The sequence below is a fragment of the Mus musculus genome, chromosome 2 (genome assembly GCF_000001635.26).
Source record: "Mus musculus strain C57BL/6J chromosome 2, GRCm38.p6 C57BL/6J".
NCBI lineage: Eukaryota > Metazoa > Chordata > Mammalia > Rodentia > Muridae > Mus > Mus musculus.
In genome coordinates, this window is record NC_000068.7 from 130166271 (window position 1) to 130191601 (window position 25331).

The 25331-nt window shown below is 44.5% G+C and overlaps 1 protein-coding gene across 2 annotated transcripts; it reads right to left on the reverse strand.

The window, feature by feature from the left end:
- Nucleotides 1-5365: 5365 nt before the first annotated feature.
- Nucleotides 5366-13112, reverse strand: Snrpb (small nuclear ribonucleoprotein B). Of its 2 annotated transcripts, XM_006499059.4 has the most exons (8): nt 12964-13112; nt 10745-10896; nt 10359-10482; nt 9060-9171; nt 7337-7489; nt 6766-6904; nt 6333-6458; nt 5370-5673 (listed from the first exon to the last, which is right to left on the reverse strand). In XM_006499059.4, exons 4-8 carry the CDS (start codon nt 9087-9089, stop codon nt 5663-5665), a joined length of 459 nt encoding a protein of 152 aa, XP_006499122.1. In that variant the 5' UTR covers nt 9090-9171; nt 10359-10482; nt 10745-10896; nt 12964-13112; the 3' UTR covers nt 5370-5662. The 2 variants fall into 2 exon arrangements, with proteins under 2 accessions (NP_033251.1, XP_006499122.1); NM_009225.2 differs by lacking the exon at nt 10359-10482 and having other exon boundaries at nt 5366-5673; nt 12964-13094.
- Between the last annotated feature and the right edge of the window lie 12219 nt (nt 13113-25331).

The window sequence follows — 25331 nt, forward strand, 5'->3', positions numbered from 1 at the left end:
GCTGAGACAGTGTCCAAGGAAGGGCATATTCCCCTGTCCACCATCACCACCAAGCCTGAGAGCCAGGCCAGGCTGGACAAGGAGGCTGTGGCTCAGTATAGAAGCCACTGGGCATCTCATTATCAGAACTTGCTACACATCTGCCAGAGGAAAGCACTACTGAGGAACCTCCTCCCTCAGACCCCATGACACCACCCCCCCAAGTGTGCCAGAGGAAGCTGCCTAGTGCCAGTGCCCGCTGTGCATCACAAAAGCCCCTTTTCCTGCCAAGTTTTGGTGTCAGAGAAATCACCCAGGCTGCAAAGGGACAGTCTCTTCTGACAATGTCTCTCCAGCACCCTCTACTGACAAACCTAAACAACTGTCTTGAGAAGAAAAAAGGGGAGAGTGGATTTGGAGCTGACAGGAAACCTTCCAGCTGTTTTATACAGCAAGACCAGCACCTCTGTATTGAGTGAAAGCTCTCTAGCTTCCTACAGGCACCTGTTCATCTTGTTTCCAGTCGACTATAATGAAGCAGAACGGTATCCCAGACAGTCCATCTCCTCCAGTGATTACCATTACTCAGCATCGCTCATTTGCATATCCGTTCACTTTCCACTAAAATGCAGGCTCCTCCGGGACAGGAGCTTGTTCTGTTCTGTTCGTTCTTGTGGACCCAGCAGAGTTGCCTAGAAACGAATGGTGTCTAGCACACAGTAGGTGCTCAATAAATATACATGCACTGCTTTACATTAGGAGCACATAGCAAGAGCGGACAAATACCAGCCACTATCATCTGGACAGCAACACACTTCCCATGATGGCACTCCTCTTTAGATTGCCCCCAAGATCTCTTGGCTCTTCAATCCCTTTAGGGCTTATGTACACACAGAAATTTATTCATGTCAGAAATATGCAGCACTCAGGATGCTGAGACAGGAAGATGAGCTTGAGGCTACCCTGAAACCAACTCTCCCCACCCCACCCCACCCCCGCTCCCTCCCCTCCTCCTTCCTCCTCCCCCTCCCCTTCTCCCACTCCCTCCCCCCTACACACACACACAAGGGGAACCGGGACTCAGATCAAGAATAAAGCATCACCAGCCCCCTGCAAGTGCTGTGTCAAGTTATCCAGTCCGGCTCCTCCGTCACAGAAGTTAGTTCTTATACATTGTTCATATGTTTTGACTTTGAACTTTGACATTTGTTACTTGACAACTTGTAGAGAAGATTCAAACTGCCATGTGTTGCTGCAGACCCACGGTGTAAGATGCTCCACTGTACAAATATACAAGTTGTCTAATTTAATGTTGATATGTATTTAGGTAGTGTCCAATTTATGAATACGGCTTTGCATGTATTCTCATGTCTGTCTTTTTGAGACTATGTCAACATTTTTCTATCAGGCATATATTTTAGTATGAAAATGCTAAATCATAGAATATGTGTATGCTCAACTTTACTAAAAAATCCCCCACCTAAAACTGACTCTCAGTCTGTTAGTCCAACCCACTCTGTAAGTAAAGCTTAGAGCCCTTAGTAAGGAATTCTGGCAATGCACTTGTTTCTCTTTTGATGCCCAGCTAAACATTGGTTTATTAAACAGAAAGAAAGATATAACATACACAAGAGTAAACAACTCCATAGCTAAGTCTAAAGCTACAGATCTGACTCCTAAAGCAAGGGAAAAAGTGTTATAAGGAAAGTGGAGGGGAAAAAAAGACGAAGAGAGAAATGGAGACAGACACAAACTCCAAGTCCTGGCATCCAGGCCCACACTCGAGGTCCAAGTCTTCTTCACAGAGTGGTGCAATGCTGCCTCCTGGTGGATCTGGACTTTCCAAGTTCATCATTTTAAATGCATCTGATTCTCAAAACTTGGTAATGTACATATTTAAAAGGCTCCAAATGATATTCAGTGTAAATTTCCCCTTTCATTTTGTTCCTCTCAAAGCAGGCTCTTCCCATAAGCAACTCATTCCTGAGATAGATTACTGGTAGGTGCGCCTGGACTCAGCAATTTCCTTACTTCTAACACCAGACTTTAAATCAGAAATACTGCTAATAATTTGGAAAATCCAAAGAAAAGTATTTCCATATACTCTAAGTCATGACTACCTGATTTGTGGTTATTAAAAAGAAATCAAGAATATGAATTTCCCAAAGTGTTCCCACTCCTGGTCTACATTTTAATTATCAAGAAAGTTGATTAAAGTTAATTTCCTTGAAAGTGAGTCCATTTGCCCTGTTACATGTTAGACACAACTGACAGTTTACTAGGTCCTCCTTAGAGGACCAGTGGCAATCATTATAAAGACTCGTCAGCATAGGTGATTATCTCCGCAAACCTTTCCTCAACACAATCGATGACATTAACTTCACAGTGCAAAAGAGAAACAATACATATATAATTTTGCATACCAACTGCCATAGTAGACTTTTTCCTTGATAACTGCCAATTCTAAGGAGGACCTAGTAAACTGTCAGTTGTGTCTAACAATGTAACAGGGCAAATGGACTCACTTTCAAGGAAATTAACTTTAATCAACTTTCTTGATAATTAAAATGTTTACATCCTTTGACTCAAATTCCATTTAATTAGCTAAAGCCATCTCATTGTTAGTGAAAAAAAAATAAGTTAACTGTCCAGTCACAGAGAACTGGTTAATAGTGGTACTTCACTCATCATGTTTATATATAAAGATCTGAGATGTTTTTGACAGCGCAAGCCTGTAATTCCAGCTACTCGGGAATTGGCAAGTGGGGACTAAACTTAAGGTCTGTCTGAATTTAAGTAAATTTAAAGCTAAAGTGGGCAACTTAGACACCGTCTCAAAATAAAGAGGGCTGAGGACATGGCTTCGGCAGTAGAGCAATTACCAACCATGGCCAAGGTCTTCAGGTTCAATCTCCAAGACTGCAACAAAGAGAAGCTCTTTCTGGGCTGCTAAGATGGTTCAACAGGTAAAAGTGCTGGCCAGATGACCCTTTAAGACCAAGGAATGAAACAACCCCCACAAGTTGTTCTCTGACCTCCATGTGCACACCACGGTTCACACTTTCACATATACACACTACATTTAATTTTAAATAATTAAAGGCTAGGCTAAAGACACGGTGCAGCGTTAACAGCACTGGCTGCTCCTGCAAAGGAGTTAGGCTCTGTTCCTAACATCGACAGTGACTCACAAAGGGATATGGCACCTGGTCTGGCCTCTGGAGAAACTGGGCAGGGAGAGTATACTTAGTAACATACACCCGCCAAGATACTCCCACATAAATTATCTTAATATAACCTCTGGAGAAACTGGGCAGGGAGAGTATACTTAGGAACATACACCCGCCAAGATACTCCCACATAAATTATCTTAATATAAAAAAAAATATTTTTGAGTATATAAAAACACAACAAAAAGGAACGAACACCCAGAGAAGTGGCAAGCACTGGATGCTGGGACTCCATTTTCCTTCAAGTCACTGGTTTTGCAAATATTTTTCCCTTCATCCTTTGGTACACTAAATTTCACAATTCTGATGAAGTCCCTGGCAACTTTTGTTGTTGTTGTTGTTGCTTACGCTTTCAGTGTCAAACCTAAAAACCCACCATCATAAATAGTGAATAATGGTTTGTATTCCTTATACTCAGTCTATCTTTTTACCTTTTCTAGATTGTCGAGTGAGGAGAATGGAGTGCAGTAGAGGTCTGTGGTCATTCCTGTCTCAACATTACCTGTTTGAGATGCTTTTTTTAATTACCTTCAAGCTTACCTCCATAGTCCAGGGCGTCTCTCAATTCCCATCTCTATTCAGCCCATGCCTAGATGCAGCTATTGTACTCTACCACAGCTTTGACAGCTACCTAGACCTTAAACATCTTACTTTGAAAATTGTGGCTGTTCAAGACTCCCTGTGGTACACAAAATTAGCATGTTTCTTTTAACTATTCCACTAGACTTAGGAGAATCAAACTCACTTAAGTGGTATAACTCGCTTAATAATCATGTTCCAACCCATCTTTCCTCATTTCCTTTCACAATTTTTCATTTTCAGAAACCTTAGACCTCTTTGATGCCTATTCTTCTGGTTGCTATCTGTGATCACTAACCTTAGTTGTCAACTTGACTAAATTTACAATTAACTAAAAACTGGGTGCACCTGAGGCATTTTTTTTCTTAATAAAATCACTTGACCTGGGAAGACCCACTTTTAATCCAGATCTTTTGAGGTGGAAAGATCCATCTGTAATCTGGGCCTTCTGCTGACAACCTATATAAAGCACATGAAAAACAGAAACTTGCCCTTTGCCTTCTTACTCTTGCTGGCAAGAGAGCCACTTCCTTGGGATTGTGGTGAATACTGAAAACAGACATCCAGCCTTGTGGACTAAACTACTGGATTCTTGGACTTTCTATGGATAGACAGCCGTTGTTGGAGCAGTTGGACAACAGTCTATAAGCCAATCTAATAAACCCCTTCTATAATTCATTTTGTAAGCTCTGTTCTAGAGAACTCAATTCACTATCCCAACTATTAGTTTCCTTTCCAGACTGACACTGGTATAAACTTGTATCCATTTCTACCCTACAACTTTGCTCAATGTGTTCACTCACTGGCTGCCTATGGACTTGCACCTTCCTGGACACACAATCCTATCATCTGCAGTTCCTTACTCTCCTAGCCACACGTCTTCTTCCCACTGCCCTAACTACAGCTTCCAGCACCCAGTGAACAGCCACAGCAGCAGCTTCATGTTGGCTGTGCAGCCACTCCCCACCCTGACAGTGCAGGGAATCAAATCTAGCTTTGCACATATTGGACAAACATTCCATCATTAAGCCACATCCCCCAGCCTTAGCTGAGGGATTTTTATTATTCAGAATTTCCTTCTGTTCCCAGTTTGATCATGAAAGGATAATGGGACTGATCACTGACTCTTCACCCCTGCTAATGTGACTTCAGAACTACCACTGCATGCCAAGAAACCAAACACCTCCATGGTTCACCACTAGTCTTGATGCACTAAGTACCAAGACTTAATGCTGCTCACTATCTCTTCATCCAAACAAACTGGCAATCCCATTACAAACAAGTCTGGTTACAGTATATGCTGTGCGGCCCTGAGACAAAGTTAAACGGAAGCTACCCGCAACCCCTCAAGAGCATTTTCACTTTTAGTGTTTGTTTCATACCCAAGGGATGATATTTATTTCATCAAACTGATCTTTACATTTGGTAGGCAAAAAGCTTCATACTGATTCACCTTTTCTTAGTAATTTTTTTAGTCCCAACAGTAATATACTAGTGGGAAACAGCTAAAAGTAGGATTTAAATTTCCAAGGTAACCTTTTCTAACTATTAGGCACTCAGAAGACAAATGAATATATCAACTGTATGTATAACAGTCTCTTAGTTTATTATAAACCAGCTTCATAGGCCACAGAGAAAAAGGACTATGTACATACAGCCTTTTGGGAAGGAAACAGGCAAGGAGCTGAGGAGAACCAAGATGAGTCTAGGGCCTTGGAGGGCACATTTCCCAGGGAGGGAGCCCTGAAAGGGAAACCAGACAATCCAGGGAGACTCCATGAACTGCATAACAAACAAACAGGTCTGTGGTAACCTGACCCTGGGGAACAGGGTCCACATCGCCTCTGAGCTACTGACATAATGCTGTGTGAAGATCAAAGCAGACCTAAAGCAAGAGAAACAAGTTTTTAGTCAGTGCCTGATCTATAACTCAAGCCCCCAACTTCCCGACTCTGTAAGTAGCTATCAAGTGACTACAGGAACATAGAGAGCTATTTGGAGACATTCCTGAAGCTACGTCTAAAAAAACTACAAATGCAAAAATCAGAGACATAAAAGTAATAAAATTTGACCACTACTTATCTTAAGATCTACTATGAAGACTTCATAGAAAGAACACAGGGCTGGTAGTCAAGATGCCCTCTGGGCTTTCTTTTTTTGGGGGGAGGGGGTGAGAAAGTCTCACAACCTGGCTGACCTCAAAATCAGAGATCTATCTGCCTCCTGAGTCTTGGAATTAAAAGCATAGGCCACCATGACCAGCAAAAGAGATACTCCTAAATTAGTCAAGGGCATCAGACAGTCTCTACTGTGATCTCAGACACCTTCATCTGGGGTGAGCCATGAACACATCTCTGTTCTGGAAACAAAGCCAACCAGTTAAATGCTTACCTCTCCTCGATACTTTCAGGACATAGCTATCCTCCAAGAGCTCACTTCCCTGAATTTGAGGCCCCAAAATGGATGTGGTCTAAAGCAAACCTCCAGTTCCTGCCCTAGTAAATTCTAGGAAAAGCAGCCAAACTCAGTGTTTTAGGCACTTACCTCGCATGCCTGGAGGAGGAGGCCGCATGCCAGGAGGGGGCATGCCCATTGGAGTTCCTCGGCCAGGAGGGAGCCCCATTGGGGGACCCATGGGAGGCCGCATGCCAGGAGGTGGGCCCATCATACCTGGAAGAGAAGAGCTCAGGTGACCTTCTAAAAGATGGAAGGAAACATACAAAGCTGTCTACCAAGTCAGAAGGTCTAGTCCATCCTCTCAGCCTCACAAGCAAAATGGCCCTTGAGCCAGAGTGGAGTTCCTAATGGCTCTTGTCCAGCTAGTTCCCAGTTCAGTCAGCCAGGCTGGATCTCAGAGTAATCCTGCTTAATTACACAGACGCATCATCAGCTTCAGTCAAGGATCTATTTCATCATGAATCCAGCTAAGGCATTGTGTGACTAATTAGTGCTAGTGTCCTTTGATGACGATACTCACCTGGAGGAGGGGCTCCTCGGCCCATAGGTGGAGGAGGACCCCCACGACCAGGTGGGTACTGAGTTGGGGCTCCTGCAATACTGGCTGTGGCTGCAGCGGCAGCAGCTGCAACAGTGCCTCTTCCTTGTGGGGTCATCACCTAAGGAAATATAGAGGAATGAAAGCAATCTTCAGTGCAGCTTCCTACTCTTCTCCCAAACTGCACTGAGCATCATCAAGTCCTAGAGCTACAGCTCATGCCATTACTTTCCATGTACAAGTCTTATGTATCAGGAAGCCTGAGTGCTCAATGTCCAGTCTCTTGGCCTGATATTAATATTAAGGATTCCCAATCCAACTTGGGAAAAGCACTTGTACTTTTAATTAAAACTGGTGACATGGAAAAAGAAATGTCACGGGAACATTCTCCTAATTTCAGTTGACCAGAATACCTTTTGTACATCTCTTCATATAGCAATAACTGATAATCGTGCCATCCACGAGACTGGTCATTCTGGACTCTTCCCCAAGCTGTGGGTTTGCCCTTATCCTTTTGGCTACCAGAAACTAGTATCTTCCTCCAATACCTCACCTGTTGGGATGGCCCTCCAACACCTCGGACTGGCCCAGCAAGTCCTGCAGGAGCCTGGGGCATAGGAACACCAGCCGGGATTCCTCTGCCAGCAGCCCTGCCGATGCCTGGCCCCCCAGCAGCTCCAGCAAGTGGCACTCGGGCAATGCCAGTCTGAAAAAGAGAAAGAAAGATGCTGTAATGCTCAGTGTCTTCAAGAATTCTAAGTACATCTTTGGAATAGCACTGCCTAAACCTCTCAGATCTATAAGGCATATAAACAGCACTAACTGTATAACCTTAACATCATTCCTCCTCCATGCAAAACCAAGAAACCTATCAACCCTTAAAAAACTAGATCTTAAATCTAGAGAAGCCTGTCACTCAATACCTGCATTCATTCCCATGAGAATAAAAGCCGGAGTCAGAGCTCAAGACTCTATTTGTAAACACAGAACTTGAGCTGGCCACAGACACATACATAAGTGACAGTGGCCAAATAATACCTCTTATACACATTTACCAATGAGAAAAGCTGCACTGTAGAGTTTAAAATACCAAAATGAGTGAGATAAACTACTCTGTACTCACTGGAGAGGCTATCTCAAAGTCATCGGCAGATGTAAAGCAAAGCAGGAAGGTAACTGAAAATATTTATAAAAATTAAAGGGAAAGACAATAATTTTTCACGTGTTCCACACCAACCATGTGTGAATAAAAATAAACACAGGAGCTGAAGCTACAACTCTGTGGCAGAGTGCTTACCCAGCATACATGGCACCCTGAGTTAAACCCAAGCATGGCAAAAATTAAAACAGATGCACACACACATAAATACAGGCTAGAAATATTCTCCCGGTTGGCAGTGTCTCAAAGAGAAAACGAATTGGCCAGGTTCTTTTTAAAAGAGCTCTATTTATAAATGTATTTGGTGTTTATAGAACCAAGAACATCTGGGATCAAATGTCAGGTTTACCATTTACTAGCTATGACATCTTGGGTGAGCTAAAACTCAGTTCATTTCATCCATAAGATGAGGTGGTTTTTTGTTTTGTTTTTGTTGTTGTTATTTTGTCTTTTTTTAGAGCTGAGGACCAAACTCAGGGCCTTGCACTTGCTAGGCAAGTGCTCTACCACTGAGCTAAATCCCCAATCCCAGATGGTAATTTTCAAAAAGCAAACTAAAAACCTCTTATAATGATTAAATAAAATCATTAATTTGGAATAGCACTGCCTGTATAACATCCCTGGTGCACAGGTAATAAATAATAATAAATGCTAATATTCTGTAACTACCAAATAAAGCATTCATAAATTCTATTATTTGGAGCTGTTTTATTGTTGTTTTTGTTTTAGACAGGGTCTTATACTATGTAGCCCTGAAATCATAGATCCCCTTGCCTCTACTGGGACTGAAGGCTTGCACCAAAGTACCCAGAAGGACTGTTAATTTTTTTGAGATAATTACAGTTGCCCCTTTCCCTTTCCTCTCCCTTTTTACTAAATGTTGTTGCATACATATACAGAACTGCTGGGTAACCAATATGGCCTCAGGCCATATTGATTAGGATTCCTCTGGGCATGGGCGTTAAAGTCACAAATTCTAGCTGTCTCTCCACTCACTGGCAAGGTAGCTGTTTTAAGATTTCATTTACTATCTGTAAAGGGATGCAAAGCCAGAGTACCTGACAGAGCCTGGCTCTCATAAGGGCCTCCCTTCAACAGGTACTCGGGAAGGACTTACATCTTTGGGAGGAGGTCCTTCTACTGTCATGGAGACCAGGTTCTCCCCTCGAAGCAACACCAGACCAAGGACTCGCTTCTCTTCCCTTTCTGCTTGTTTGGAGTTCTTTGGCCTAAAGTTGAATTTTTAGAAGAAAAATAAGCAAGTTATTAGAAGGTAGGGAACATTAGGTTTACCAAGGTTGGCTGTGTATTACGTAATCTGACAAATAGTATATAAACTTTCTAAAACACGTCAGTACCCCAGGCTAAGTGATCTCACATGAATATAGATAGCTGTTTCCTACCAAGCCAAGTAGACACGAAGACCAGGAAACAGGACAAGCAGCAAGACACCCCAGCCATGGCAAAGATGCTTCCATAGCCAATGGCAAATCCTTTCCTGGCTGTCTCAGCTTCTACCTTGTTTCCTCCCTTCAGCTTTAGACTTCACAGAAAGAGGCAGGCTGAACAATTCTTTATCAGAAGTGAGTGATACTGGCTCCACACCCACGCAGTGTACAATTCAACCTCAAGGCCTACTACAATCCACCCTTCACCTTATATGAGAAACAGACGGAATAAAGGGAAGAGATTCCACACACACACAGGCTGACTTTTCACAAGGGTGACCTCACGCCAGAGCCCACCCCAAACAAACCACCAAAGTCGATGAATGGGATGAGGGTGAACCAGGAAAACTAACTACAAGATGGGAGCAGGAAGCTATAAAGACAAAATGTCCTGATTTTTAAAAAGACAACTTGATTTTATTTTCTTTTTTAGCGCATACTGGCTTGTTAAATAAGCCTATAGTGGCTTTTCATAATGGACACTAATAAGCAGTCAAGCTTTTTTCTCATTAACTTTATTTAAAAAACATTTTTCAACATTTTTTAAACCAGAAAATCAGTTTTGTTTTTAAAATGGAAGTTCCACACTGATCTGCTGGTCCCACTCTAACACCTACCAGGCACTCAGAAATCTCTGCATTTTTATTCTATACTTGATCTTGGGCCACAAAAGAAAACAATCTCAAAAAGAACTTAAGGGAATTCAGTCAGTCCATAATATGAATGCTGCATAGGACAAGAGTGTCATATGACAAGGCTCACCATCTTGCTGAGCCTCAAGATGTCCTGAATATATAAAACAGGACTGAAATAGACCACTTTGTTTAAGGGCCTGAGTTAGCTTGTAACTTACAGAATTGCAGCAAACCAGAAAATATCTCCATTTTTTAATTTTATTTTTTTTATTTTTTAGAAAATGTCAACAAAAATGACTGGCCCCAAACCCACATGGGGAGCAGAGCACTTACCCTGAAGAGGGTCAGAGGCTTCTTAAAGCAGTTTCAGACCAGGCCGCATTAGGAGAGCCCTGTAGGCTACAGCTTTACAAATAGGTAATGAGGCCAGAAAATCAAGCTCTCCCCCCTCACACACCTGTGGGGAGAACATGAGAGCCCTTTACCCCAGTACCCAGGGGCATGCAAATCAGAGTAATTAAAAGCCTAGCAGCCCTCCTCACCTCTTCCACTTTGCTAGACTCAGAGAGCAAGGTTTGCTGGACGAAGGAAGATATGTCTTGGTGGCCAACGGTCCCATTTAAATCAAAAGCAGGAGAGCAAGAGCACTAGCATGTGGCCCGCCCATCCCATCCACTTCCTCCTCAGTTCCTTCTCCCGCCCAACAGCCCTCTCCTTACTTGATCTTCCTGAACTCATCACAGTCACACAGGATCAAGTTCATGTGCTTGTCAAAGGCTTTGAAGGTCCCGATGAAGATGCGGCCGTCCTGCAGGATGCACCTCATCCTGTAGTCAATGTGCTGCAGCATCTTGCTGCTCTTGCCCACCGTCTGTGAGGAGAACAGGCATCAGGGAGGCTCAGCTCTTCTGCACTCTCTCACTTCTGGCCCTCCCCCAAGTCTTCCACCAGACTAATCTCTCAACAATTTCCAACTGTCTTCCACACAGTCTTTACCTGAGACTCTTCCTATCGCCCAGCTTCAGCCTAGACTTCTGCCAGGTAACCTGCTAGTCTCCCTTCCCTTAAAAAAGTCATCTTCCTCAGACTATAGTGGCTTTGCTTATGTTGTGTCTGTCTCGGGGGACTGTAAGTGTCCACAAATTAACCAAATCCACCCATACTAAATGGCAGACTCAGAGCTATGAACATATAAATCCATCAAAACAACTAAGAACTGGAATTTGACTGGCACCAAAAACCCACTTAAGGAAAAGTGTATTACCAGAAAGTGAATCAAGTCTGAAGCAAGAATGGAGTCCTCAAACCAAGCACTGGTTAGCATGCCTCCAGGGCTTGGTGTAATAGGGTTAACTTTACTGGGCTAGTGTTAATTAGTTTGGATACTTAATACTGATATATAACTTGTTATCCTTAATTTTTAATTAAGGCAACAACAGTTTCTATCCTGGCTTCCAATATAGCTTTGCAAAAATAAAGGGGGAGCCTCTACACATCCCAAGGTAAACAGAAGTACCTGTCTCTCTCAGAAACATGCCCCCCCACCCGCATCTAACTGGCGTTATGCCACCCCCAACCACCCAAGTATCATCTCTGCCAGGAACTGCAAGTGCTGTTCACTCCCGTAAGCATTACCCCATCCTAACCTAAAGATCCAGATTGTGTTTTCTGCTTAATCCCCTTACATAACTGTTCACGGGGATCAGCATACATCGGTCCCTTTGCCTAGTAACAGCTAATATACCTTATTGGATACTCCCTGTATATCCAGGCCCTTGAAAGGGATTGTGTATTTCATTTGATCCTCAAAATTGGACCCAGTGTCATTCATTTTTACTGGTAAAATAGGCTACTCCGGCTGAAGATTATGTAAGGACTTGCCTCAGTCAACTCTTGGAAAAAAAGAAAAAAGAAAAGCAATATCCTGTTTGAGCACCTCGGGTTTCTTCAGCCACGCAACTAGAGTAATCTTTTGGAGAGATTCGAGGTATTTATTACATGTGGTCTGTAGCCAAAACTAAATAAAATTAGGATTTTGAGTACAGAAATTATAACAAACTGAGATTTCAAGCAAAGACCACTTTCCCTGGCTGACCTTTAAGAACTTAAGTTCATTAAGCCTGGGAAAAATCTTGCAGCGATCGTTCACTACCAACAGGATAAAGCAAGACTGGGCCTTCAGCAACCAGACTCCTGGAAAGTTCGTGCCATCGACTGCTTTGCTCTCTCAGTTTTCCAGATTGCTAACCCTCCCTCCCATGGGGGAGCCGGGTGCCCCGAAACAATCATTTGGGAGTCACCTCCTGGAGAAAACGTTCTCGTTCCTCCCACTGCCGTTACTTTTGCCTAACGCTGAGCTACCACTGCGATATTAGTTATATTGTAGCTATATTAGGACTGCCTGGCCAGAAACTGGCCCAAGTGAAGACAGAACTTACTTTAGGGTGCAGCCCCGGCGCCCGACACAGCCCAACATCAAAATACGAGAAGCAAGGTCGCGCGCGCTCTGCTGGCAAACCCTCTCCTCCAGCCTCCCGCTCCCTCCGCTGCTCGACTCCGGTTTCGGGCCGTGACCTCCGCTACTCCTCCGCCTCGCCCGGCGCTGCCCGGTCGGCCCGAGGCCTGCGCCAGCTCCAAAAGCCCGGGCACACACTGACGCCCAAGTTTAAAGCTACGGAGGCCGCGGGGCCGAAACCGCCGTGGCTCCGGGACACGACGTTTGACGGCCGCGCATCGGCCTCTGTACCCCGGTCGGCCTTCCCCTCTACCCGGTCGCAGCCTCACGGCAAGTCCAGGCCTTTGGCGCTGGGATGAAGCGGCTTCCACCCCGACCTCCTCCGCCACGGGCGGCTCGGCTCGGCTCCAGCCCACGGACGCCGCCAGCTACCGCCCCGTTCCGCACCCCCGAGCGCCCTACAGCCAGCCCGCGCCTTCTCACCATGGTGGCGGCTCGGATGGCTCAGATTCCCGCCGGATTCTCTGCCACAGAGGCCTAGTCGCCAGCCAGCCAGCCGCTGGATTCCCGCCGCCGCCGCTAACGGAAATGCTGCCTGCAAAATGCCGCCGCTAGTGAAGCTACTTCCGGTCCGGCCTCGGACCTGGAGTTCCGGTCTCTGGAACGCAATTAGGGGGCGGAGCATTAGCATCAGCTGACGGATTGTGTGGTGGTTTTGTTTTGTTTTGTTTTGTTTTGGGTGGATTTTTCCCCCCCTTTGTTGATTTTATTGGAGTTTTCCTCCTCGTTTTGTTTTGCTTTAGACCGGGTCTCACTGGGTCTTGAGCTTCGGATCCTCCTACCCACCGCGTTCTTAGTACCAGATGCTGGCGTACACCATACTTGGGCGGCAAACATCCTTGGAGGACAGACACCTCCCCAGCTAAAGTCTCCGCTGGAGTGCTTGGTTTACACGCCGATGTCCCAGACCCCACTCCCATCCAGTTCTCACCCAGCGCTCTTGTGAACTCACTCTAGGAAGCCACTTCTCTAGCTTCTCTCTATGTTCTTCCCTCTTTGCATTTGCTTTTGTCTCACCAGGAGCGCTAGACTCGCAGGTATATGCACACCCTCATGCCCTTACCTCCAGGATTTAAACAGAAATGACAGTCCTGGTGAGGACTTTCCTGACCATTCTTTCTAGGAAAAAAAAAAAAAAATGCAACTTTCTCAGGCTCTTCGCGCTTCCTTTTTGCTTGTTTTCAAATATTGATTGCTATCTGACATACTAAACCGTAGTCCCCTTATTATTGGAAGGGCATGCCTTCCCAGACTCGGAGTAACTCCCCAAGTCACAATATGCTAATTTTTTTTCTACATAAGCACGCTTACGATATGCATATCCTTTTCACTTAACGCAAGTGTATTTTGGCACCCTTGAATTGACTTTAAAAACCGGGATTTAAGCAAGACAAATTTTGGGTCGAAGTTTGGATTGATGTCCCCTTCCCGCCTCTCGGAGTCCGGCCTGGCTACAGGAGGTGGCTACTTCAGTCTCTATATCCCCCTCTGGTAGGAATCTCAGCTAGAGTCACCTCCATAGGTATCCTCCCCAGCCCCAGGCTCCAGCTAGCCACCAGAGAAAAACCCCAACTCCTCCCCACCACATCACACCCCCACCCCCACCCATTCCCTTCCTCACCCCTTCCTCCCCTACCCAGTTCCCTCTGTCCATCCACCTCCAATGACTATTTAGTTTCCCATCTGAATGAGATTGGAATCCCCCTTGGGACCAACAGTGGTATGGGATGGAGGCAATGGTGGGGGCGGGGGGGGGGATTTGTAAGGGCGGGATTTGGGAATAGAAGAGGGAGCAAGGGCTATGATCCAGATATAAAGTGAATAAAAGAAAATTATTGAAAAAACAAAACAACAAAAACAAAAACGGGATTTAGTCAGGCAGTGGTGGCCTTTAACACCAGCACTCAGGAGGCAGAGACAGGCTGATCACTGTGAGTTCGAGGCCAGCCTGCTCTACAGAGCTAGTTCCAGGACAGCCAGAGCTACACAGAGAAAACCTATCTTGAAAAACAAAAACAAAACGAAACGAAAACAAAAAGATAACAGGAACTACCTGAACACCAGTGCTGCAGTGTAGGCCCGCCAGTGCAGTGAGATCCTATGAGTACTGAGTGGGTAGCACACACAGCGTGGACACCTGCATGGACACCTTCCCCAAGGGCTGATCTCTGGTTAAGGCCAAGACATAGCATTCTTCCTGCTACTCAAAACAGTGCATGACACAGAACATTAGTTGCTTATTTCTGGAATTTTCATTTAGTATTTTCAAACTGATAGACCAAAGGTACCTGAAACTTGGATAAGAGAGTACTGTATATATTTTTAAGTTATTTTATTGCCCCACTAGCATGTAAGCTCCGATACATTATGGATTTTTCTTTGTAAACTGTTTATTATTTAGAATACTGCTTAGCATAAAGGGCTTAGTAAGTGTTTGTTTAATGAATTAATGAATTAATCTCATTTGGCTCCATTACTCTTTAATCCTTGCCTATATGCCTAGAACTTTCTAATTTATTCCTCTGACCTTGGTTTTTTGTTTTTGTTTTTTTTCTAACTTTTGGTCTTTTATATAAAATCACTTGCTTAATAGCTGCCCAGCAGATAGGCTAAATTTAACATGTTGAAAACTGAATTCTTGGCCTTATTACTCCTCCCTTCCCATCTCAGAAGTTTTGTCAAGTTACGAAAACAAGGAATGGTGCTAAGACTTTGGTACATTGGGTAGATTGTGTAGAACACGCAAAGCCCTGGGTTCGATCCCCAGCACTGTATAAACTGGGCCTGGTAAGCTATGCCTACCATCCTAGCACTCAGACAGTGAGATGGGTACACAAGGAGTTGGAAACCAGGCTGGGCTCCTCAGGCTCCTGTCTCAAAACAAACAAACAAACAAACAACAGAACAGAACAAAGTAATGAGGACATGAAGCATAGTCAGTTCTTTTCTTCAGTTTATAATCTACCTGTCAGGAAACTGTCCATCCCCCACTGTCACCCTACCTTGTTATTGGTTCCACTGCTGTGACTGCTAGTCTTAGCCACCAGCCTCTCTCACTTGGATTACCAAATGAGTCTGTAACTGTTCTCCTGGCTTTACTCTTGTTCTCAGGGCAGCCAGAGGGGTCCTTCTAAATTATCCTGGGATTCTCTCAGGTGATTGCATAGCCTGCCTTCTACCTCCCACTGACTTCCCAGGACTCATGGGAAAATCCAGCCTGTCCTCTCTTTAACCTCATCTCCTTCAGCATCCTGCTCATTCACCAGTCTCCAGTTGCACAGGTCTCTTTGTTGCTTCTCAACCATAGCAAGGGCACGGTACCTCCTCAGAACTCTGCCCTCTTCACACCATTTCTACTTGATATCTCCGTTGTCCCATTTCTGTGAACCTACAGACAGGGACACGAAGGCCCAGCAAGATAAATTAGCATGCCCAAGGTGTCAGAATCAGAATGAAAATATAGGTAGGTACATCTGACAAAGCTGTCTGTTTGTCCCCAGGTTACCCTGTCACCAGCAGATGCATAATTCATTGAGGCACTTATAAATACGTATTTAGAGCCAGCCACGTGGCCCGTGCATGTACATATCTATCCCAACACTTGATCGATGGAGACAGAAGGATCAGGAGTCAAAGCCAGTTTCAGCTACATAGCAAAGTCTTGGCCAGGCTGGGCTGCACAAAACCTTGTCACACACACACACACACACACACACACACACACACACACACAATCTATTTACTACTAATACTGTGTATTGTTATTGGGCAAAAGAGTTTCTGTTCTCAAGAATCCTGTGTTTTACTGAACAGGAAAAACAAAACAAAACCAAAGGAATAAGTATATAATACAAGGATCCAGTGATGGGAACAGTAAGGCCAGCTAGGGATATGGGGAGTGGTGATATTCACCTTGGTCATGTCATTGAGGAGAGGCCCACAGGCCAGGGCTTAGATAATACTACAGATACCATGTAGTCCAGCTATAAAACTTTGTTCAGACAACCATGAGGACGATGCTTCTGACTTCCCGAATGCATCCCAGTCCACTGTAGCTCGTCCCACTACAACTTTAATTTGCAAGGCACCTCTCCCAGGCTCTGCCGCCTCTCTTCCACGTTTTTCACCCTCTCTAGTTTCTTTGCCAGTAGATTCAGTAGTAAAGTCCAATCTCCATGTTTTTATCATTTTACTAGTTTATCCAGCTACATCTCCAATGTTGCAAAGTAAATTTATTCTCAGACTCTTTTCACAGCTTGACACACACACATCAGAAGTCAAGTATGCCTCTGCTCACAGTCATTTATCAGACTTAAGGTCCAGCCTTCTACTTTTACCCTAGGCTATTAAAATGACAAAAGTCCTTTAAGTGGTAATAACATTCATACAATGAAGCCAGGCAGTGGTGGCACATGCCTTTAATAAGAGTTGCTTTGGTCATGGTGTCTCTTCACTGCAGTGAGACCCTAACTAAGGCACTAAGTTAAGTCCCCATCGCCAGAACCCACACATTGAAAGAAGAGAGCTCTAGTGTCAAGGGATCTGACACTCTTTTTTTGGCCTCTGGCACCAAGTGTACACGTGGTGCACAGAGATACAGGCAAAACACCCACAAACACTAAATTAATTGAAATTTTTAAAAAACTGGAGATAGTAGAAATGACCACAGACTATTCTTAGATGTAAAGTGCATCATATATGAGGTAAAAAGATTATTTTGTCAAGACAAATTACACACACACATATATGTGAGGGTGTGTGTGTGTGTGTGTGTGTGTGCACCATGGTTTTAAAGAAGGGAAAACTGTCAAGATGGTAGGGAGGGCTGGGTTATGTTTTCTTTTGTTTTGCCTGGCTGGTACTGATGAAAAATATTAGAAATGCCAAGATAATTCAGTTTAAAGAAAATAGCCTAGCCTCAGATAAAAGGCTCCTTCCCTGCTCTTCATCTGTGGCTCACTTACACATTGCATGAGAGAATTCCCACGGCCACAGGGATATAGTCCTCCCCTGGGCTCCTGTCTTATCTGCAAAGTAGGCGAGGACTGAAAGTAGGGTGTCCCCTCTCTCCTTTGTGAGGGAAGGCCAGCCTCCATCCAAGGAACTCAGGCTCAGGTCAAGTTTAAACTAGGACAAATACCCTGTTTCTGAACTATGGGGAACCCAATGAGAAAAGAGGCCCCCATGTTCTTGAGGACTGGTGAGGCCCTGAACTTGAACAAGCTCCTACATCTTCTGTCTCTGTGAATGAGCAATCCTTTAAGACTGGTGATTCATCTCAGCTGTAGCCTCCCCCAGTTTGGCCTTCCAACCCCTAGTTCCTCTCACTGGTATTCGTGGTGTGCCTCGGCCAGCTGGGGTCACACCCCACATGCTGGATACTGTCTCACTCCATTCCAATCCCACCTAGTTGTCCCATGCCCCTCCTACTGAGAACTATCATGTCTGAATCTCGGGTCCACTTAAGTCTCTGAGACGCCAGAGGCTCTTACCCCCAAGTGCCCTACCCAGTCAGATTGGTCCAGAACCCCTGCAGACTCTACAGCACTCAGTAAATGTCACCTTAAAGCATGGGCTACCTCCATTCCTGGCTGATTGCTAATAGCCACTCCTGTCACCATGACTCTCAGGACCATCTTAGTTACTTCTCTGTTGCTGTGATGAGACACCATTGGTGAGACCACTGTCTTACAATCTGGCCTGATTGGTAACGGGAGCAAAGGGAAAAGGCATTATAGAAAGTCTCCAGAATGCTTAGGGGTTAGCAAACGGGGAGACCACAGAGCTCGGAGGTTTCTGGAATACTGGCTAGCTACCTCTGATAGATACAAATGTTTCTCACACTGTTTTCTCTAAGCTCCTGACTGCTCTACTGCTGTGTCCCTTTGGAATTCTCTTTCAAGAGCACAGGAACAGATGGCTGCGGAAACCCAGGCCACAGAGAAACGGAGAACTCTACTGCATACACGCAGGGACTGACACTGGGAGCTTTAGTCCAAATTTCAGAGCCCAGTTGTTTTTCTCCAACTTTTCAGACCTGGTGGCATGGGACGTCTCCTCTGCCTCGACTCAGACAGTGGCTGTCTTGGTTGGTGTGACAGCTGAAATGTTTCACCAGGTCCTTTAGACTCAAGGGCCTCCTACTGGAGTCAGCAGAATTGGAAACACCACTCTTCTCCTAGGAACTCCAGAGCTAAACTTGAAGGAATTCTCCTCACTGTTCTGAGGTCTCCCTCCCCTCTCCCCTCGCCCTTCCTCTCCCCCTCCTTACTGCCAGATCGATATACCCTGGGGTGTCTTTCTGTCATCTTACTGCCAGATCATAACCTGGAGGTCTCTCTGTAGAATTCTCAAGTAGAGTTGATTACACTACCTACATCATGTTTATAAGAGTCACCACTTTTCCTATATGAAGCTACCTGGTTCGCAGATGGTAATAGGTGGCCAGACACGGAGACCATGGATCTGGACCACCTGAGGTATTTCACATCAATCCAAAGCGCTGAATAAAGCACCCTCACTAGGGCTTCCCAGCTGGAGGCAAGAGTAAGGCTTATCATGACACAGATTCTGCCTATTCTCCAATGTAACTCATACCTGGTCAGCCATCTAGAGAATTGGTTCTCTTTATTACCCATTACACCTGGCTAAGCATGCTCCACAGGCGCTTGGCTTCCACTCTAGATTGCCATAGTCCTCAGTTTTACCCTCATTCATTATCAACATATCCCTCAGGAGGCTCACCAGGCTTATATTAAGGCTTCGCAGCCATCCCAGGGAAATGATTATGGAGTCCAGAAAACAAGTTGATGTTCCCTCCACATGGAAAACCCTGAACTGTTTTTTACCAGGCCACCCACTGAGGAATTATTTAGTCCTTGTAGTCTGTTTGCAACTATAGTCAAGCTACTGATGTAGAAGAAACTCAAGCATAGAATTAACGTTACAGAGTGTGCTAATAGATTTCCTTAGGAGACAGTCACACGTTGGAATTTAGCTAAGGGAGCACTGGCTCCCAACTACCCCAGAGGTAAGTAGTATGCTAACCAGACCCATTAGAGATAAGTGACATTTACAGTGCTAGGATGCAAACTTTTGCTCACCAGAATTCACTAGCCTTTAAGTCCATCCCCAAAGAACATGCCTCCAGCTCAGGGGGCAGTGCAGGGTCACGGTCAGTGTCAAATCCTGGCCTGTCATAAAGGCCCAGATCTCCTAAGAAAACTATAATCCTGTCAGATGGGCAAGATGGATAACCCCAGGTAACAATTATTTGAAAAGAACAACACTGGTATACTTAAGAAATAATGCTGGCAGTGTCTTTGCTGTATAAAATCTCCCATCTGCCAAAGTGGCCATACTTACTAGCAGTCTCCTGACTCTGTTTAAATTGTTCAAAGTGTAGCCTGGGGCCTGGGACTGAACAAGAGATTGAAGGATGACAGCATAAGTGGAATGCACAAGCCCGGAGTTTATATAAGTCAGTAAATCTTCCTTTTAAGGCTGACTCTTTTTTGAGCATTATAGCCCAAGCAGGACAAATGCCATTAAAGAGCTTTTCTTCATTAATCTCTAGATGTGCAGAATGATTTCTCTCTGGGAAGGCGTACTATTTCTATCACATTCCAAGGCTTATCACTGTAGATTCATCTGTTCAGAGTTAAGACCTTCCACGACCAGAAGCTTAAAGCACCTATTTCTTTGAGCCTTTTGAAAATCTTGGGGTGACACCCAGGTAGAAGCCACCTACACACATCTCCACATCCTTGTGAGTAATTAAGAGTCTCTTCCTTTTCTGAACTCTATGATATAATTTTACAAGCTCCCTGGAATTCCAACATGTCCCAATGGAGCCTATATTTTCAAAGAGACTCTAAGACTCTAGATTCCTAGACAGAGGTCTTCACATATCTCAAGACAGAACCCCAGTCTCTATTTCTGGACAAAAACCCAGATGCGCTTGCCCTGTGGCCTACTTGGTGTCTTTTTACTCAGATACATCTGTCTTTTGAAGCTGACCTGTTCCCCAGAAAGTCATCTTCCTTTACCTAGTCCAGCACTGTGTGTGGATGCCCCACCATCCCAGCATGCCAGCCAGGTGAGTATGTCTCCTAATGAAGAGAGTGCTACAGAAACAGAGAGGGTAAGGAGATTTCAGAAGGCCAAATGGCACTCCAGCAGAGGGTCTGTCCTGTAACAGAAGTGACTAAGAAACTTAAAGCTGTTGAATTCTCTCTGTTTAGGACTTCTGCCATGGTCTCTGCTACATAGCTGCACCAGGTTATTGCCAAATTATTGGTTATTGGTGATAATAAACACAGCTTGGTCTAGTGCTACTCTGTGGGATAAAATTTTAGAAGCCATTCCTCTCCTAAAGCCAAATGGGATAGAGAGAAACAGGACAAGAAGTTTGCCTGTGCATCCACTGAATGGAAGCTAGACACACGGTAAAAGCTGGAGCTGTGAACAAAGAGACAGTGATCAGGACTTTCATAAAGCATGTATCTTCTGACTTCAATTTGGAATGTTCTTAGCCCATTTAATGTTGGGTAGGCTCTTTACTTCGGTGAACAATTAGTTTTGGCAGCCATGTTTGGTGCATAATAACATAACATCACATGCTAATAAACATCATATTGAGAAGGGGTCAAACATGGGGCATGGTCTCACTTTATAATAACCCGCCCCTCCTATAGCAGCTGATAATGACCCTTCAGACACACCCATGAACTTACAGTCTCTTCCATAAAGCCTTACCTCTTAACCACTTCACAACAGTGCTGTTATGTCAGGGACCAAACTCACAACGCATGAACCTTTGGGAGAAGATAATACAAAATCATAATGGGGATGGGGATATCCCAGTTATGGCCACAGCATCTCAATCCCAGAAAGACCCTAGAAGTCATAACAGAATGGCATCCATATGACAGCTGAAGAAGAGACCGAAAAATCTTCAGTATCTTGTTTATGGTCCACTTATGGTGGAGACTAATAAGACCCCTGTCTGATTCCAGTGACTCCTCGGTAGGGTACAATATTACAGAACACATTTGCCCTGAGGGAATTCCAGTTACGGATTGTCTCTGTCCCCTGTGTGGGCAGAAATAGCATAGTCTCTGAATCGTGGGCTTTTTCTCTCCCTGTCTCCTAGAACAGTGAGGGAAGGAATGAGCAGACAAAAGAACCAAAATGACAAAAAACAAAAACACATGACCCTGGGGCTGGAGCGATATTCCAGCAGTTTGGAGCGTTAGCTGCTTATCCCAAGGACTCAGGTTCAATTCCCAGCACCCATATGGCAGCTAACAACTGTCTGTAACTCTAGTCCTGGGGTATCTGGTGCTTTCTGATCTCTAAGGTGTACAGCATTACATGCAGACAAACACCTATACACAAAAAGTAAAAATAAACAAAAGACCAACAAGATCCATGGTTGGCACCTGGCCACAAGTTTCATTGTGAATTTTGTGAGCTGTACCTCCTAGTTGCTTAGCTTTTATCAGGTAACATTTGTCTCCTGGTTTGGGAAGTCTGGATTCTTCCCAGAGTTAGATTCTGGAGTGGGTTTAACATTCTAAGAGTTCGAAACAGCAGCGACCACCCCAGGAGTCTCCACCAGGATTCTTGTGCCCCACCTTCAGTGCTAATCAAGAAAGGCTGAGAGACCAGCGCTACGCCAACAAACCTCAGAACCTGCTCATACTTCACACCTCAAAATACGTGAGAACATGCTGCATTCATCCAGATCTCTCTGGCCTCTTCCTCCAACGCACCACAAAATACTGAGTCACGAGCTCTCTGCTGTGGTTGGCAGACGCAGAGCAGGAATCTCACGATAGCACCAGATCTATCGGATCATGTTGTCCAGTGAAAGTGTCACCTGCGTGCAACTGGATCCCTCCACTGTACTGGTTTACAAGGTTCTGTGCGTGGCACTGGATGTTTAGTAAGCAGACACCCATAGCTAATTATATATATAAACTTTTAATTGGAGGGATAAATTGACAACTTAATGCAAGAAGTGTCCGTTGATAAAGAGTTTAGTGACACCCTGAAACATTCAGTTGGTGTTGTACTGTTATGTCCGTTGCTCTTCTTGTACCTTTGGCTTCCTCTGATCACATAATGAAAGAAAATTAGTATAGTACTGCTGAGTACCTTCAGCTCCAGCAGTAATGGTGTTCCCTTTTCTGATGATACACTCTAGGAGGCACCCCTCCAGTATGACTTACCAAGGCAATGCCTATTTCTAGTAAGTTGAGTTTGCAATCAGTGTGAACCAAATATTCATTAGTGAAGGCTTTGTGTTAGAAACAAACCAGAAGGTTTCTGAAAGGATGGAAGCTGAGTCTCTGTGGCACTCACCTTTGCTTTGCTCTTCTCATTGGATGATCTTCCTCCTGAGTTGTAAATGTATGAACTCAAGAAGTTTCACACCTATTCATGCTGAAATCACCTAAAATCAGAGGCAGAGCTTGATGAGATGTAACTATTCTGGCCACAGAAAGAGATATTTTAAAGGGAGACACTTGTATTACCAGACTATTGAAACGATGGACTCCAGACTATTAAATTTTCCCTGGGCATCTCGTGCTTTAAGAAAGGACAAGCTGAGGCTCAGTGCCAGCCCGAGGAGAACCTTACCTCATCTACTCCAAGGGATTCACACAGTTCTGACTGCTCCTCAGACCACCTTAGAGGATATAGCTCTGGCCCTCTATTTATGCCTAAACATTATGTTAGTACCCCAAAGATAGACTTGGGAATTCACTAGATAACCTTTCTTTGTTCCTCTTCCCAGGGTGACCACACTGAATAAGTCTTTCTCTGTCTTTCAGTATTATTTATCACTTTGATTGGCAGATTGAGCATTGAGGAACCATGCTTAGCTATAGAGAAAGTTTAATCCAGGAACATCCAAAAACCTTCTGGGTCTCTGTGATCTAGCTGGAATGCAGACATACTCTGGTTACAGTATCATCTGGCTGGAATGCAAACACACCCTTAGTACACACCTTTAAATCTCTAACAATGAAGGTAAGGTTAATTTGTAGAAGAAAGCAGCCATGTTTGAAAGTGATGTCTAATTGAGGGGCAGACAAAGTGACAAATCAGAGAAAGATTTGACAGAATGAGTCGGAGATAGGATATGCCCAACTCTCACTAAAACAACACAGGAAAGAGAGATGACTTTAAAGAACAGCACCAAGTGAGTCAGGAAAGGAGGGCAGCTCAGTGCAGAGCAGTTCCATTCATGCAGCCAGAGGCAGTTTTTCCAAGAACAGCAATTCAGTGAGTAGCTGAGAGAAGCCAGTTTGAGTCAGTCAGCTTAGAAAGGAGTTTTGAGCCAGACAGCTGAGTTGTATGTAACAGCTAGAGTTCAGAAAGAACTAGAAAGGGTGAGCTTATTCAGCAGTAAGCTTCTAAGACAACAGTTACATGAATAAAAGGTACATTTACACTTAGTTTATTGGGACTGCCAGAACCTGAGCTTTTTTTTTTTTAATTTTGTATTGATTCTTTGTGAATTTCACATCATGTGCCTCAAAATCTCTTCATATCTGCCCTCTGTACTTGCAACCTCCCAACCCAAGCAGAAGAAAAAAATAGATGGGTAGATGTTGGGTCAGTTCAAAGCCATGGATCTGGGCCTGGGTGGTAGCTGAGATGGTCAGCCTGCCAGCTCTTCTGTGTCCACATCACCAGGGCAAGATCTCCAGCACAGCCCAGGCTACAGAGCCTGAACTTTGACCCTAAAATTCCCAACAATAATTTTGGAATATATAGAGAGATTTCTTTCTAGATAAGAGCATTGGCTATGTGAGCAGAGGATCTGAGTTCAAATCCTCCACACCCACATAAAAGTCAAACATGACACTGTGGACAAAGAGGTAGGAGGATCACTTACTGGCTGTGAGCCTAGTCCAGAATCAGTGAGAGAACCGGGCAGTGGTGGCACACACCTTTAATCCCAGCACTTGGGAAGCAGAGGCAGGTGGATTTCTGAGTTCGAGGCCAGCCTGGTCTACAAAGTGAGTTCCAGGACAGCCAGGGCTATACAGAGAAACCCTGTCTTGAAAAAAAACAAAACAAACAAACAAACAACAACAACAAAACATAATCAGTGAGAGACCCTGTCTCAAAAGAGGAGACAGGAAGAAAGAGAAAAACAGGGTACCATGCACAGGTGCACACAATTGTTTATACACCACACACATTTTAACCACATGTTCATACATCCCTCCCTAAACACACACAACAGTTTTGGATTGTCAAGTCACGAAGAAAGACATCTGCATTCTGGATTGCTTAAAGCAAGTCAGCCCCGAGTGGACCAGATGGAGAGAGAAGATGAAGCTGACCTGCAGCATCATTTCACTTCAGCAGCTTTTTCTCTCCCTTCAACCAACATCAGCTGCCTCCCTCTCTATTCAGTGATGCAGGAAAATGAGTGGCTGAGCTCTATAGACCCTGGCGTTTGACCCTTGCTAAGGCAGGGCACCTCAGGATGGTCCATCCTCTTCTTTCTTTCTTTCTTTCTTTCTTTCTTTCTTTCTTTGTCAGTTTTGGTGTCTTTTGAGTTGCTTGGAGTCTATTGAGCCATTTGGCAAATCGCCATTTTGTGTCTTTTGGGACTTTTTTGAGTTCAGGGTTCTTCTGAGCCATCTGTGTGACCACTCTTTGTGTGACAGGTCTCAGTGCTCTGAAAGCTCTTTTGAGAGAATCTGGGGGTTCTATTGAACTACTTGGACATCTGTCAGTATTGACAAAGAAGCCAGAAATATGTT